The 17,103-nt window shown below is 40.4% G+C and overlaps 1 protein-coding gene across 2 annotated transcripts; it reads right to left on the minus strand.

Annotated features, from left to right (window-relative positions):
• Positions 1-262: 262 nt before the first annotated feature.
• On the minus strand, positions 263-13,979 carry sp2 (sp2 transcription factor). Of its 2 annotated transcripts, none has more exons than XM_058640924.1 (8): positions 13,611-13,979; positions 11,297-11,373; positions 8,979-9,713; positions 8,502-8,711; positions 7,479-7,770; positions 6,225-6,402; positions 3,840-4,033; positions 263-3,752 (listed from the first exon to the last, which is right to left on the minus strand). In XM_058640924.1, the coding sequence occupies exons 1-8, from the start codon at positions 13,615-13,617 to the stop codon at positions 3,652-3,654; spliced, it is 1,794 nt and encodes a 597-aa protein (XP_058496907.1). In that variant the 5' UTR covers positions 13,618-13,979; the 3' UTR covers positions 263-3,651. The 2 variants fall into 2 exon arrangements, with proteins under 2 accessions (XP_058496907.1, XP_058496908.1); XM_058640925.1 differs by lacking the exon at positions 13,611-13,979 and adding an exon at positions 13,018-13,577.
• Between the last annotated feature and the right edge of the window lie 3,124 nt (positions 13,980-17,103).

Here is a 17,103-nt window from a genome sequence, read left to right on the forward strand (position 1 = left end):
GGGGGTGGGATTGATTGCATTGTGTGAATAACTTCGTGGTACAATTTACGATTTCTTATGTATAATGAATAAAATGAAAAGTGCTATATAAATAATAAATTGAATACATTTATTTATTCTAGCCCAGACAAAAAATATCTTGCATTTGTGAATACAAAATAAAAGTATATTTTATACATATACTGTATTTGTAAATATTATTTAATTAACTACTTGATCACTGGAACTGTTCTGTCCATGAGAAAAATAAAGAAAGCAGAAATAGTTTGGAGTTATTTATTGAGGTGGTGACTGTAGAAAAGGAGCAAACGTCATGTTTAAGCACCTTCGTAAAAGTTAGAAAATAAACTGCTGGTTCTCCTCAAAAGTGATATGACACAGATGCTTCGGAGAAAAAGAAGCACTTAACCCACAGAAATAGATCGAGAGAAATGTCTTACTTTTGAAAATCTTATTACATTTAATTACAATCGAGGTTAAATTTACAAATTTTGGAACCTGTGGGTTTGAATTAGTGCACATGACGTTAGCATGTAACATAAGTTAAAAACACAAAAGGAATTTTACAAATGTTGTAACCTGGAATTAGAGACAGGAACATCATTAAATACTGGGCGCAGCTAGCTAAGGCATCTTAAATTCAATAGAAAAAAAAAGATCTAAGAGATCTATATAAAGCAGTAATGAAGCTATACAATGTCACATAATATTTTATTCCTCAAACACTGTACAAAGACCATTTTCTTCAGGGCTGGTCAGGCCAACCACAACACTAGGCAGCTTTAACTCTCGCTTTTTTTTTGTATATCCTACATTTACCGTGTCAAACAGCCATACACTGTATTTACATCTTTAGACATGAAATACAAACATAAATATGAGCAGGGGTCTTTCTATCTATTCCAAAGGTATGATGGCATTTCGTTCAGACACACTGTTAGAAAAATACACCAAATATTGGCCACCTAAGCTTTACACCATCATCTGTCTCCCACTGGCTGTGAAACACATCACAAAACTGGCGCTAAGTGCTTTACAAAGAAATGTGAATCTGACTTGACTTGAGCTTTGTTTGGTCAAATGTCTCTGTTGAATACAGAGCGGAAGTCATAGTTGGACAGTGTTGAGAAAAGCCACCATCGATTACTCATGTCACAGTATCAGAACGAGCCACAGCGACAGTTCAGCTGGTGGCTGTTTGATGGCACAGAGCTAATTTGACCGAAAAAAGCTGATCAAATGAGTCTGAATGAGAATCTTCCTTCAAACTGACTGATGAGCTGCTGGCAAAAGGTCAGTACAGTGACATTATATCATGATAGTACTGCACAGTAGGTCCTACTGCTGGTCATCAGTATGTCCAGTTTAAATTCAGAATTAAAGCTATGACATTAGAGCTGGAAATTAAAAAATAATAATAATAATATAATGTACAAGGAAACTGATCAAATGCCTGAGAAAGCTTTTTTCTTATTTTTTTTTGCATCTTGTGACATGATTGTCAAGTTAGGCCGAATAAAAAACCAATAAAGTGTAAATCAGGTCATATTTACAGCAATGCATAGGCTACAAATGGCCAAATGAAAACTATACTGTGACAGAGCAGAATATGAGATTATTACCCTGGAGTTTCGTTTGATCGTTTGTTAGTAGTACACAAGGAGTAAGAAGACACCTGGGTGGCTTTGGTACAGGTACCAAAATGTTCACCTTTTTTTTTTTTAAGTATAAACATGTTTAGAATATACTGTAATTACCACAACAACAAAAGCTTTTTTTTTTTAGTTAGCAAAAGAAGTCAAGTTTAATCAAATATTAACCATAAACGTTGTGTTAACACAATCAGCCGTATAGAAAAATGTTTAATGTTTAGGAATTATGTGATATGTTTGATGAGTATTGTGATGTGGCCACAGTCATTATATTATAGTACCACAGTAATATTTTGCTTTGTAAGCGTACCATGTTGTGGTAGCGGCCAGGTTCACCAGGAGATAGGCTCTTCCCATCATTTAATCTTCATGAAACATTTTGGACCTTTCTTTTTTTATAAAACACATTTTTACAGGACTCAACTCCAGCGTGTCGCCCTTGACAACACAGGAAATACAAGCGTCTGACAGAGTGTTTGACAGAGAATTTCAGGCGGTTACACATGATGTAGCTTCACAGGTGGAATCATCATTATCCTTTGACATTGTCCTGACCTTATTGTCTGCACAATCTGCTGCACTTGATGAGAAAAAATCTCATTGATTACTAGACGGTGTGCATTTTTACTTGAATGTTCCGCCATGTCTTTGATAACCAGAATTCCATCACATTACAAATATGTTACTTGTGGCTTTACTACACCTGAACACAGCTTTCACCTCATAATCCCTTGAAAGATTTGCTATTGGAGGCACATTTTTGAATTCTCTTATACCTGGAGCTCCACAAGGATCAATCCAAGGTCTTCCATTATTTACCCAATTAAGTCCTTCAGTTATTTCTTCTTTTAATTGTTTTGATAGTCCAATTTGTGTGACTCCAGCTTCTTGAAAACTAATATTCTTTTATTTCTTTGCTCCTCTTTAAATTAATTTATGAAAAGTCATTTTGAGGTTTAGATGATAATTTAGACTATATATATCTGGTAGTTGCAGCCATGTTTTTGATTTCCACCAACACTCTTTTCCTTTAAGACTTATGCACTTCACTACTGACAATATGATCCTGAAACCAGCTGCTCTTGGCTTGTGGCATGTTTGTTTGTAAATTTACTTTAAAATGTTAATGTTTCAGGCACAGCGCTTTTGAACTGATCCTGTAATGTTGTTGATTAGTTCTTTATCTCAGACTACATGATGCTATATTGCACCTATTGTTTTCAACTTTTCTAATTTTGTCTTTTTTTTTTTACATGTACTTTTTTTTTTTAATTCATTTTGAATAAAAAATATGGAAATACATGATAAATAGTTTGTTTTTAATATCAATACTATGTATAATAGTACCTTTTTCTTGTTTTTATATTATAGCCACAAATGTTTGGGGATTAAACAGCTGTTAATAACTTAAAATTACCATTCAAATGATATAAACACACCTTTTTCTGGTCAATTCATAAAATATGTAATTTTTTTGGTTCTTCACTGCCAGTATCTGGGAGCTTTTGACGTTCCATGACAAACAAAACAAAAAGCGGCATGGTTTAGGAGAAGCAAGAGATGGAAACTGTTTTAAGTGTGTGTGGATTTCTGTGGTCTCGGGTGTCGACACCTGTGATGTCAGATCTCTGTGTATGTTCTTCTGCAAGAGATGTTCATGAATAAGTAAGCAGATTTAAGCATCTGCATCTGAAACCTGCCCATGTCTTCATCTTACAAGTTCAGCAAAAGCGGTTTGTGGCCTCCACTCAGACCAGTGGGAAAAGCAAATAAAAATAATCTATTATTAATAAATTTGCTGAGCAAGTTTGGAGTTCACCAGGAGGAAGGGTTTTCTTTGTACACCACACTCTTCAAAGAGTGAGAGGAGATACAGGGACTGTTTTTTGGAGTATTTCCCATTATGGGACAAGTCACAGGCACTCCCTCTGCTTCTCCTTCCTCTAACCCGTCTTGAGTCTCAGAGTTTATCTGGGTTTACACTCAGTATACATTCCACTCACAGGTTCTTGGTGTTTATGTGTGTCTTAAAATGCTTTGTCAGGTGATCGCTCCTCATGAAACGTTTCTGACACTGGCTGCACTCAAAGCGCTTGTCTCCTGTGAAGGGCAAACAAAGAAGAGTGAGTAGATCAATTAACAGAGAAAAACTAGGGGGATTATTTTGTTTATGAGTGTGTCAGGCACCTGTGTGTGTCCTAGCATGGCGCTGCAGCTCGTCGCTGCGCGTGAATCGCTTCCCGCAGAAAACCCAGTTACAGACGAAAGGCCTCTCGCCGGTGTGCAGCCGGACGTGAGCTCGCAGCAGTGACGTTTTCCTGAATGTCTTTTCACAGCCAGGGACATGGCAGATGTGCTTCCTCTTCCCTACTTCCCCGGGCCTGCAAAGTGTCCACACACAAACACACACATTTAGTATGATACACTCAGGCTGAGAGTTCAGTGAAACACACATTAGGGCTGGTCAGTAATACCCAGTCGCAATAATGGCACCAGTTCCTACACGATCAGTATCTTTCAGACCAGATGACATTCTGGTGCCTCTGTTGTTATGGGTTAGGGTGAAACAGTGAAACAGTGACTCAGTTGTGTAGCTGGTAGAGCTCTCTGACGTCTCCGCCACAGCAGTGGCAGTTTTAGAGGCGTGTGGCAGGGGCTGGCCAGAGACATGCTTTCATTAATGTTGCAAATTTTGTGCATTTTCCTCGCCTTAAGTTCAGTGGGTTAATAAACCAAACAGTAAATCAGACTTTATTTATATAGCACTTTTCATACAAACATAAATTGTACCACAAAGTGCTTAACACAATTAAATGACTGAGGTTAGAGTTCTCAACGGGCCTGAAAATTACAACCCGACCAGCCCGCAGGTCTTTAAGCCCGAATCCGCCCCGGCCCGACACACCTGCATGAATTGTCCACCCGAACCATCCCGAAATACATTTTCCCATTGATTGAAGCGCGGTGTTTTATTTGAAGCGGGAGCGGGTGCTGCTGCTGTTGACACAGCACGACGCGAGACAAATGAGGACGTGATCATGATAATATAGGCTAAGAAATGGTCAAAGGGACTACTGCAGTTTAAGTTTGTTCCCTCACACAATTTTTTAGCTTAATGTGTGTTCCTTATTTATAGTATTTTATTACTTAAGAAATATCACATGAGACAGAGAGTGCCGTTGTACTGAATATCAATAAGGCTAAGATGCTCTTGTAGGCACAAGGCCGCAGGCAACTTGGCCATTGCCTAGCAACACAAACAACGAGTGTGGTCCTGCATGATATGTTACTGCAATTCTTTTATATTTGTATGTTTCCATTAATTGCACAACCAGAGGAAAATGTGTCTGTTGCCTTAGTGGTTTGTATGAATCATGTTCATTAACAGCTTGATCTGACAGTTGCTGCTGCTCCACTGTGTCCTCTCAGAAGAAAACCTCCAATAACCTTTTATTGAGCTTTCAGACCTGAACGTTTATTTTTTTAATACATTTTGCTATATGTGCCTTTACATGAAAGTATCCTGCTGTTTTTTCTATCTTCTCTTGACAACAATTCATAATCATCTCAAATGTTATTTCCAGAAAAACGTCCATCTTTTCAGTGTAGTTTGTTGCGACACAACATTTAGCTAGTGTCTGACAGCTGATGTAATTAATGATTACTATGAACACCTGTGATGTGGAGAGACACTATAGTTAAAGCAGAACTATCCCGGATTTATACTCTAATTTAACAGCTCTAGAGTCATTTTGCTTAAATGTCTTTTTGCGGGGAGATTGGGGACTGTCTCCACTGCCCCCTACTGTCTGTTATTAGCCTTACAAGATCAGGGCTGCTGACCTGGACTCCTCACAATCAGGAGGTCTCAAGTCTTGGGTCTCACAAGAAACACAAATTGCTTCTCTGCATTACTCACTAGGGCTGCACGATATTGGAAAAAACTGACATTGTTTTTTTTTTTTTGGTGTTGAATCGTAAAATAAACAGAGGAGAAAACAAAACCTATTTTACAGCTCTGTGACTCTGTGTGTGTGCTGCACTCCCACAGAGCAACAGATTTAACTGAAGGATTTCACCTCATTTATTGTAATACAAAACTTAATTCTGTAAGTAAAAGTAAATTGATTTGATATACAACAGCCCTAGGACATTTAAAGCGTCGCTTTTTCGCCATTTTCTCTATGGGGCTCCCCCTACAGTTTGGGAGTACATATTTTTACGACACCCCCGTTAACATTCATCCATCCATCGTCTACCTCTTTATCCTCACTGTCAAAAAAAACATACCACATTCCTCACATATATGTCCAGGTTCCAGCCTGGTCCTCCCTGCATGCATACCTGATCCCACATTCTATTCTACGTCTATTCCAATATACTGTCCAACCTTAATATTTGGTGGCAAAATGTATTTCCCACAGACCACAGTGGACATCAACAGGCCAGCAGACACTGAGCTGTAATATAGCTTTTTCAGATCTAAATTTACCTTTTTAATTACTGAATGTTTCACACACCAGAGCCTTATAAATACAAAGAAGAAAATCTAAACTGTGCTAAGACACTGACCTCTTGTCTGCATCCTTACAGTTGGGGCAGGTGCAGGCCATGCGTCGCTTCTTCTCTCCGGGCTGACCAGGCAGCTCCAGAGTGAGGGTCTGGTCGACCTGGATAGTCGGCTGCCCCTGTGCGGCAGCCAGCTGGAGTCCTCCTCCCTGCATGGTCTGCACTGTCAGGTGCTGCTGGCCTGAAGGACACGGACACAAATGCACTGTAAGAGACACAGCAGAGATGCTACTGGACCAAACCACAGCTGAGAGCCTGGGAAATTAATCAATGCAAAAATCACTCTCACATCTACGGTCAATTCATAGTGTCCAATTGACCTAATCCACATATTGCATGTTTTTGGACCGTGGGAGGAAGCCCGAGAACCCGGAGAAAATCCATGCGATAATAATTTAATGATAATGATAATAATAATAATACAAATAAAAATTATTATTATTAATAATAATAATAATAATAATAATAATAGTGAGATTTATATTATGTGAAAGTACCATTTGTGGACAATAAAACTGTAGAAATATTAAAAAATGTGTTGACCTGTTATAACATACAAGTTTGATGATAAACATACAGTTAACAGAAAAATGTTCTACAATGTAGAGAGTGTATTTTACGTAGGGTTTTTTTCAGTTTACAGCAACTTTGATTATTATCATACAGTGTATATATCAGATCAAATGCATTCAAAATATACTAAATACAGCATTGTATATATAACACATATCAAAATATCCATGCATTCATCCATGTTCTACTGCTTTATCCTCCACAGGAGGGTTGCTGTGTTAAAAAATGTCAATTGACCTGCTGAAGAAGTCCAAGTGTAATGTTTCACTGTCTTAAAACAAACATGTACTTAATTGAATCATTTGATTGTTAAGACATAAAATTGTTTCATATCAAAACAGTTATATCTGTTTTGTAAATTCAAACCTTAATAATAACAACAACAACAACAACAATAATAATAATAATAATAATAACAGATTAATAGATAGGATGATAGAGAAACAATAATACAAACAAACACATCAGATTTAGTCGACTAAAACGAAAACATCTCAGATGACTGCAATATGACTACAACCAAATGGTACTTTTGTCATAAGACTATAACTAAAACTAAATCAAAATGTGGTGTCAAAATTAAAACTGATGTCAAAATAAAAATCTGTCCTCATACTGACTTTTGGCTGAGTCAGTGTTGTTATATTTAACTAGTTGGAAACACAAACACATGAACTCACTCACCCCCTGCGTTGGTGATGGTGACAGGAACACCCTGAACTTGGACCCCATTGATGCTGATGGTCTGCACTGCCTGGGCTGCAGATTGAAGCTGCGACGTATTCAGCGTTATCATCCCCCCCGCTGGGGCAATTTTTGTCAGAGTCCTTTCCTTCCTCCCCCCTGCTGGCATCTTTTTGGCGCTTGTTGGTGGCGAAGTCGTGGTGCTGGCGACTGACATGGTTGGGGTTGCTGTGGAGATGGAGTCCTGGAGCAGAACTGATGGCCACTCGCCCAGTGCTGTTTTGAAGATGAGCTGAGAGAAGATTATACACGTAAATTACGACTCAATCTCTTTTCACCCTTTACCCCTATTACTTAGCCCTACCCCTCCATTTTGCGGGTTCACATGAAGGCACAGGTCCTGATTCTTGTTGAGGGTAAGGTTCCCAGATGAACTGAGTCCAAAGAAACCGTCATGTCATAAAGCTAAAATTGGTTAGCAAGTTGTGAAGCTACACTACTTATACCATGATACATTTTTGCTGTCTATTTTACATCCGTAAACTGGTCGTATTACCAGGTGCTGAAGATGTGCTGTGTCTCTACTTTGCTTTTGACAAAGGCAAATGAAACCTCCAAGAAAATGCTGCTCAAGCAAACTGTCTGCATATAGATATACAGTATACAGCTGCTAATTAAGGTTCTACTCTGCTACTATGTGCCCAGAAAGGTTCTGTCGTCATGAAATCAGAGTAAGGTGTTTAAGTAGTTTTTATATTTGGAAAAACACATGCAAATCCAAGAAAACAAGTTTCCTGGGTATAATCTGAGTTATGTACGGCATACACTTGTAGGCATACATACAATATGTAATTTTTACATGAATCTTTTTGACAACTCTACTGTCTCTGTGTCAATACCTCACACTACCACAATTAAAAAAAACTGAAATATTTCATTAAACATTAATATTTTTGTCACTGCTTTGATTGGTAGCCAATGCGAACTCTGTTCTATTAAGTAAAACTGCAACAGCATAGATACCTGTGTTGGTGATGGTTCTGTTGTGGTGACCTGCAGGTTCGACTGTTTCTGTGGGACGGGCGGCAGCGTGGCGGAGGCGGCCTGCACCACCTTCAGCGCCTGCTGTGGGATCTGAACCATCTGAGATTCATGTTTGGGCTGGACCAGCTGCACCTGCTGCACCACTGCTGGCTGTCCAGGACTCTGCACAATTAGCAGGTTGTTACCAGCCTGTGAACAAAAACAGGTGCAGGAGGGGAGAGGTCAAACTAGGTACAAGCCAAGTATCAACACACCGTGATGTTACTGATTGAATTATATACTGCAGTTTTAAAGCCTCAAGTTCAGTATTTTAACAGTGCAAAAGCAACCATATTTGATGTCACTGCATTGCTATGCACAGTTAAGTCAAGCTAAGTCCAGCAATTATATGCTGTGGGTGGTTCACTATTAGCATAGGTTTGCACTGAATGCTCTCTCACATTGGGGCACATGTACCTGAATGATGTTGTCTCCGGCTTCTATCACAAAGGCCTCCATCTGCTCTGGGGGTGGTGAGGCAGCCTGTGCAGGAGGATGTTGAGGCAGCGTCGCCACAACCAATTTCTTTTTCCTCCCACGTCTTCCCTTTCCAGGATTTGGGAGTGCAGCAGCCGTTTCTGTGATGATCTGAGTCCCACCCATTTCACCGGTCGCCACATTAAGTGGCAGTGTGAGCCCACCTGGCAGTTGCACAATGTTCGCAGTGGAGTTGTGTTGCTTGCGTGACTTAGGGCAGGGCTTGATGGCTACAGTCTTCTGCGGTGTGACCGGAGCAGTGGCAGCCACAGGGGCCGGAACAGTCATGGGTGTGGTTATGATGGCCTGGTTGGTACCCGGTATGAGCTGGATCTGACCGCCCTGTGGCATCACCTGGATCGTCTGGGTGCCCTGAATCTGTGGCACCATCTGGTACTGGATGTTGGCAGGAGCTGAGGTGCTGCTGCGAGCAGGACTCTGCTGGATAGTGAGGACAATGGGGTTGCCGTGAGCTGCGGAGCCGAGGATCACATTGCCCTTGGGTGACAGAAATCCCAGATTTTTGGGTGGCGCAGGCGCGATTGGAGCCGGCTTTATGGGGAGGAGTCTGCGAGGCTGCGGTTGTGCAGGGGAACTAACAGGAGCCTGTGCAGCTGGAGGGCCGATTTTACTACAGGTGGCAGCCAAGAGCGCCAAAGGACTGGGCTGGGTGTCCTGCAGGGAAATATACAGTCACACACAATGACTCAGATACAGCTCACACAGTCTGAAATAAAACCAACCTGTGTCGAAACAGGTAAGCACTGAGAGAGAGAGAGAGGAAAGGTGATGTGAGAGTTGAGTAGCTAAGCAGCAGTTAAAAGGATAGTTCAGGTGGAACGGGATTGGAACGGTTCGCTTTTGTACAATACAGTACGTGTTTTTTTGAATTTCCATTAGGAATAGTAGCAAAATATCCATTCCATTCTTTGGTAACCATCCCTTGGGGTAACACAGTAAAATGGTAGCGTACAGTCAGGGTGGCTCCATCCATGACAATCACCGAATTGGGAGAACAAAACATCACTCCCTTGTGATAGGTGTAAATATCGAGACAAACGCCTGCAGTCTATTCTCATACAAAACTAAATGCCCATCACGCACAGCCCACACCACCAAGTAAGGTGCAGTTCTCAGCCGAAACATAAGCCTGACCCAGGACTTTACAATCCCAAACTGTACCGTAGTATGATGGAAACACAGCTATATAAGTGTGCACCCCTTGCCCCTAGAACCCATATAAGTCAGGCAACAATGCTCTCTGTGAAAACTTTGCTGCCAGCTGGGACACAAGGATAACAGATTTAGCCACTTATCAAAGGCCTGCCTAAATAAAATCTATGACAGCATCAGTCTATGTCTACAATATCTTAACAATGTGTTTATCTTACCATTACACTGTCTTCTACAACATGGAACTAAAGTTTGTGTCATTATGTAAACAAATCACTCTCCCGACCTCAAGTCCATTGAGCTAATCAGCTATTAGCTCTCAGGGACATAGATGTTGCTGCCTCTTTTAGCCACTCCGCATGACTTCACTTAATCCGAATGAAGGATTTCAAATACAGAAGTCACAAAATAGTGATAGAGGCAGCAGTAATTCAACAACTCCTTTATTCTCATATAACAAACTTATGCAGGCATAGATTCTAGTAGGTGAGGTTTTTGTTAAGAGAGTGAGCCTACCTGATTATGGGCAAAGAGAATATGCACAGCGCAGTTCACTCTGACTCAGTATTGCTACCTCGTACAACCACAACTTAAAAAACCTTCAGAATTAATTTAAAAACACATGCAGAATCATAAACCGTGTCAAACAGGAGGTGTAAGAGTCCACCTGAGAAGCTTTTGGGTCCGTCTGTGGTCCATGTCTGTGATCCTCAAGCTGCAGAACAAGGAGGCATTCTACATGAATGTCAGCTGCAATTGTGTTCAAACATCTAATCTACACTGGACGACTTGATGTCCCTGAACCATCACATTGGATGAAGAAATCCTCTCTACAAAAGCTGGGTGACAATACAAAAAAAGAAAGTATGACTTTCTTCAATAGCAATGTTTCAGAAACAAATTACTGACCTGAGCATCAATGCAAGTGAATGCTTTTTAATTTCAAATTCAAGTCTCTATGTATAACCCTGGTCCACAAATGTTCCTGCAGCACTCTACAGTTCATGTAAGTGTAACATGAGAAAATAAGTGTGACAACAACAGAAGAGTAACAGCAAAATTGCAATTGTCCAGCTGTCACTCACTTGTGTGGAAGCTGAGGAAGGCTGAAGGTATTCACTGGGACTGACAGCAACAGTGGTGGCCATACTGTCCTGTTGTTCTGGGGAAAAAACACAGATACAGCAGAGTCAAAATCAGGCCCCACTCCACACACGATGTTTAAACATTCTCATTTACAGCATTACAGTAGTATATAGATTACAGAAGACTGGAATGAAAGACGGAATGCAAGAAGAAGAACACAACATTACTATCTGTGCACTCCAGTTGATAACAGTGCATCAGCTGTGCATTCATTAATATTTGTCAAACAGTCAGAAAAAAAGTATGATGAAATTATGTATTGTACGATGAAAATATGTATTCTGTGGGTAATGGGGGCGGGACTAGATAAGCTTTTGCTTCTCCCGCTTTCCCTTTCAGTTATGTGTATTGTGTGAACTACACTAAGATGATGTGTGATGATGAATGATCTAACTGACATGACCGAAATAAACGAATAAATAAATAAATAAATATCAACATGCCACTTCTGATTAATTTTCATATGTAACACCAAGAGCTACAAATTAAGACACAAATATAATAATCAACATACATTATTATGCAATTTTTGATAGAGCAACACAGAGGCAGATGATTTGCAGTGGTGATCCCTTAAGGGAGAAACTGAAAGAAGAATAGGATTATTTGGATATTTTCTTAATTGAGCTTTGGATTGAATAAATATGGGCCTCACCATTGTGACACAGTGTCATCCTTGTGGAAAGTGGCACAAAAGCACACATGCTAAACGAAATTCTAGGCAAAACACTGGCTGGTTACTTATGATGATGGGGTGATGTAATAATTTAGGAAATTATATTAGTAAGTGCAGCGTGTACATTTTCAACAAAAGCTCATTAAATTAAGAGACAAACTTAAACAGTTAATCTAGATAGCTGGTTAATGTGACATTATATGAGCTGCTTTGTTTGACCAAGGAAAAATTGAACCATAAACAACCCTGGCAAACATATCAAGCTACTTAGTTGCTTTCTGAGAAAGGAAATGCAACTGGGGAGCAGTCAAAAGTCATTGTGACTGGAAAAGATACTATATTTATTGTGCATATTTAGTTCAGATGGTCAGAAGTACAATTTGGGCAGTAACGAATTGCTCCGGAAAAGTGGTTCATTTATGGGTGCTGCACACCGACACACCTATTTTGGGCAAAAAAACATATGCACACAAACTCCCATCTATGGAGTATATGTTCATGAACAAATACAGTTAAGTTACAAAGTATGATATATGCATAAACAAATGAGGTGCCTTCAATCGAGATGCTGATCAAAATAACACCATTTTGCCAACACAACTAGAAGAACACCATGCAGCCAACAACAGCAGAAACATGTTCTGATAGGACATGTGAGATTAATAGAGTATTAATATCTATTAACATTTATTGCATTAATATGTATATTTACATTTGCAGCATGAATAACTACAAACATCAGTGGGCAGGCGATGTATTTTCCACAAACATTCTATTGTGAAGAAAGTGTCGATTCAGCACCCTACTTGATGTTTTGCTAGAATTATGCATCATTTATCAATTATGACAGACAAAAAGTGAACAAACTGTTTAGGTCACTGTGTGATAGGTTCAGCCCACTTTATCTCTGGTGTATTTTTAGGATGTGTATGAACGCTTCTATGCAAGCTGATGATTGCAAAGCAGCTGAACAAACTCACACACCTTTTTGAGTCTTTCCACAATGAAAAATGAGCGTGTCAGTGTGTCTTCAATTCGTGACAGTCGGGTACAAACGGAGTAAAAAAAATGCGGCCTTAAAAATAGCGCCGCCATCTATCACTGTTCGCTTTGCTGTGGCAGAGACCAGCTAACGTTAGCCAGAAAGCTAACTAGCAACACTCAACTAAACCAGAGCAGGCTAGCGTAGCTAGGTCAAGCTAACTTTCTCAGTGTGCAGCTGAATCTAATAACAAAAATGGGTGGTTGCCTTCACCGTATAAATCCTGTGATTTAAGTGGAAGTAACAGCTGTTGGAAATGCAAGCCACATAATAAGAACATACAAGCAGAGGAGCTACTACTTAGTTCCCATTAAACACGCACTCAGCTAGCTGCAAACTCTTTGATAACGTTACAGAAAGAGGCAGCCCCTTTCCGGAAGTACGATGCTTATTTTGGTTCATGCAGCTGCCCGTGTACCCGCTGAAACACACTTATTAGCACCTCACAACACCCAGTGTTTTTCTGTTCAATGCAAAACAACGTTTTAGTGAAGTAGAATGTAATATAAACACCAATGTTTTAATTCCTACCCACCGCTCATGACGACATTCGCTGTCCGCGAGCCTCGAAGACCGAGCCCGGGGAGGAGCCCACCCGCACCGCTGCACCAATCCGCTCACAGAGGTCCAATGAGCGACGGTCCCGAGAGCCAATCGGCTCAAGACATCTCTGTGATTGAAATTCAAGCAAGCCAACCGCGACATTGCGTTTGTGTACGTCATTTTATGGATGAAGGTTCGACCAACGGGATATCGAGACTGTGGTCGACAGGGCTGGTTCCCAAAAGTAAAACTCCGAAGAGACGAACGTCCTATAAAAGCAAACACTCGGTTTTACTGACGTCCATGGCCACCAATGTGATGTGTGAGGGGCCGTCCGACCTCAACGAAAGTGACAACCGGGCTGACCAATTAGCTTTAACCGCTCCTGTCCTAACGGAACCTTGGTTTGACATGCTTGTCATGACGAGCGTTAACAGACGCTCTGTAAACGGATTACAAGTTTAATTTAAAACTGCCTTACAATAATTATTAGTCCGGTGGGTAGGTGAAGATAGATAGGATATAAAGGCAGAAGTGCAACACTACAGATGCCAATAAACATCAAAGATGAAAAAGAAGCAGAGAAGAACATCATAGAATAGAATAGAATAGAATAGAACTCTGTCAGGGATGATTGTGTATTATTCTCACAGCAAATTACCATGGGTGCTCCTGCGGCACAGATGTGTGCAGCCTGAGCACTATGGGTTAACATTATCTCTGTGTCTGCTTTTGGGTGCAGGCTTACAAGCCATTCGGGAAAGAAAAACAATCTGAAGTCATCAGTCTGCAGGTCACTTTATTGTCGAGTCTCATCTCCAGGTAGTAGATCCAGGCTCTCTGTCCTAAGCCTCTCCTTCCAGATGATCATGGGCAGATGCAAGAGCTTCATACGTGCAGAGCCGGACAGTAACGGAGTACATTTACTTGAGTACAGTACTGAAGTACAATTATGAGGGATCTGTACTTTACTCGAGTATCATTTTAGGGGAGTACTCATGACTTTACTAAAGTACATTTGAGAGGCAAATATTGTGAGTACCTGTTACTTCTTCTAAAAAAGAAGGAAACCCTCTCAAACGTGATTGGATTGTGCAGGCGCCACTGATTGGGACAGCCTATCAGCAATCACCTTCAGCTTTCCGTCAAAGTGAATTCCATGGTCACATAATATTAACATTAACATTTTTCATAACTCCATGTAGGACATTTCTGTACACAAATGTAAGCACTGTGGCAGTAGTAATGCAATATTTAGAAAATGTACTCTTGTACTCTTGATACGCAAGTACTTTTAAAAACAAGTACTTCAGTACTTTTACTTGTACTTGAGTAAAATTTAGCAAGGGGTATCTGTACTTTTACTCAAGTAATGAAGCTGTGTACTCTGTCTGCCTCTGCATACGTGGCAGATGACCCAAAGTAACTGCGCCACCCTTAATAACATATGTTTTTATTGCATCACAAACTTCAGTTTCCAGGAAAAGACCATTTAATAGCAAAATAAAAATGGTAGCCTTGGTTCAGTGCCAGCCTCTATGCCTCAGGTTGGTTCTTGGTGCAAGCAACTTGTATGGTGCACTCAGTGCAGACTGAGTGTCAGTACATCATACAACCACACTTTGAACAAGCTGAACTATCCATTAAAGTCAAAGAAGGCAGTTGAAGGTTGTTATTTGTTACTTGGACTACTTGGATTTTCCAATTGAAGACTTGGCTCTTGGGTTTTGCTTTGTTTTTTTATTCCTTTCACAACAACCCAAATAAAAAGAAAGGCAGTCTTGATCCAAGCTCAATCACACTGCTGCAGAGAAAATGTTGCAGTCAAGGCTGTCAGTTCCATCTGTCATCAACATCCACTTGCCCCCCAGCACTTTCTGCAGCAGCAAGAGCTGTCCCTCTTTCTCTGTGGATCACTCCTCTTGACTCTATTCACTTCCACAATGCACATGACTCTTTTCACATAGGCTTTTCCCAGTGAGTGCACTTGGCCCTATTCACATATATAGCCATTCCTGGTTCTCTCCAGTGTGTTTTTAAGTGCTTGGGAGAGTCCTGCTTTTAGCAGAATAATTTCCTCCATTTTCACTCTGAGCTTGCTGAGGTGGAGGATGCAGGTCCCATCTATCACCTAGTCCTGTGGCAGCTGTGTGGAGAGCATCAGAAAGAAAGAGCTACATAATTTAAGTGGGGAAATCTCACTTTTCTTTCATTTAACAAGCTTCTTGAATGAGCCAAAGCACCAGCTGGAGAATTATTGGCCTTAAAGGAAGAAAAGAAACACTTTGAATGCAAGAACCAGAAACAATTTAAGTGTTTTTAAACTGTTACTTCACAGATATAAATGCTGTATACTTGTATCTATATATTCACATTCAAGTCCTTTTCAGCAGCTCAACATTCAAGCAGCTGTTACTTGGAAAATTGAGACAATTGCTCATCCACTGCTCACTTAATAAATGAAAGATATTTGCAACATCTCTAATCTCCAGGGAAGTTCGTCTCTGCATTTAATACATCTTCTACCAAGAATCTTCCTGATTAGGAGCAGTGGGCAAACACTTAGAGTTGTGTATCTTGCCTAGGGTTAACCCCAGTCTTTTAACCTGGAGGGGATTCAAACTGGCAACCTTCCAGTCATCTCTCCTTTTTACTCCTCTTTTTCTCTCTCCCCCCTATCTGTCCTAATGTATTTTCCTTTCACCCCAACCAGCTGAGGCAGATGCTGCACATCGTTGAGTCTGCTTTTGTTTCCTTGTGTCCCAGTCCCATTGAACAAGTTTAGATGTGTATATCTCAGTGACACCTTAACAGATAAAGCCAAACGTTAAGGTTAAAGTTCAGATCCAGAAAACTGAGTGGATCAAAATGTAAATATTTCAGTTTCAGCCTTGGGCAAATCTGACCCCTGATGTCAGAGGAGTTCAGGGAGAGAGAAAGAGGGGATGCCTCCTATTGACTGTTCTACTGAGCAGCTGCACATACATTCTCTTTCAGTGGGAAGATGTTGGAGATGCAAACAGCTGATCGACATGTCTCACTTAAAAATGAAACAGAACTATGTGTGAGGCTGTTTTACTGTGAAACAAATATAACACAAGTGATATTGACGGTAACAGTAGCAGTATTTGTATGTGGCAGACATCTTGCAATCCCATGTTGAAATCGGTGAGGTTACTCTGAGTTTCTGAGTAGGAAACCCAAGTTCAGGGGGTGTTCCTGTGTAAGGAATGCCCCACGACCTCGGAAATTCTGAGTTCTGACTACAAAAATGCAACACACCACTATGCCTGATGCTAATCTGATGGGAGGGGCTCGGCACAGAAAGCCTCAATTCCGAAATGTTAATAGTTGACTAACTGCAGATGAGATGTCATATTGAATTTTAATTGAGTTTCTGAGACAATTTTGTTTAATCAAACAGTTCAATAAAATATTGAAAATAATATTGGTTTCTATGTAGAAGGTGATGGATTTTACTTCTG

This window comes from Solea solea, chromosome 10 (assembly GCF_958295425.1).
Source record: "Solea solea chromosome 10, fSolSol10.1, whole genome shotgun sequence".
NCBI lineage: Eukaryota > Metazoa > Chordata > Actinopteri > Pleuronectiformes > Soleidae > Solea > Solea solea.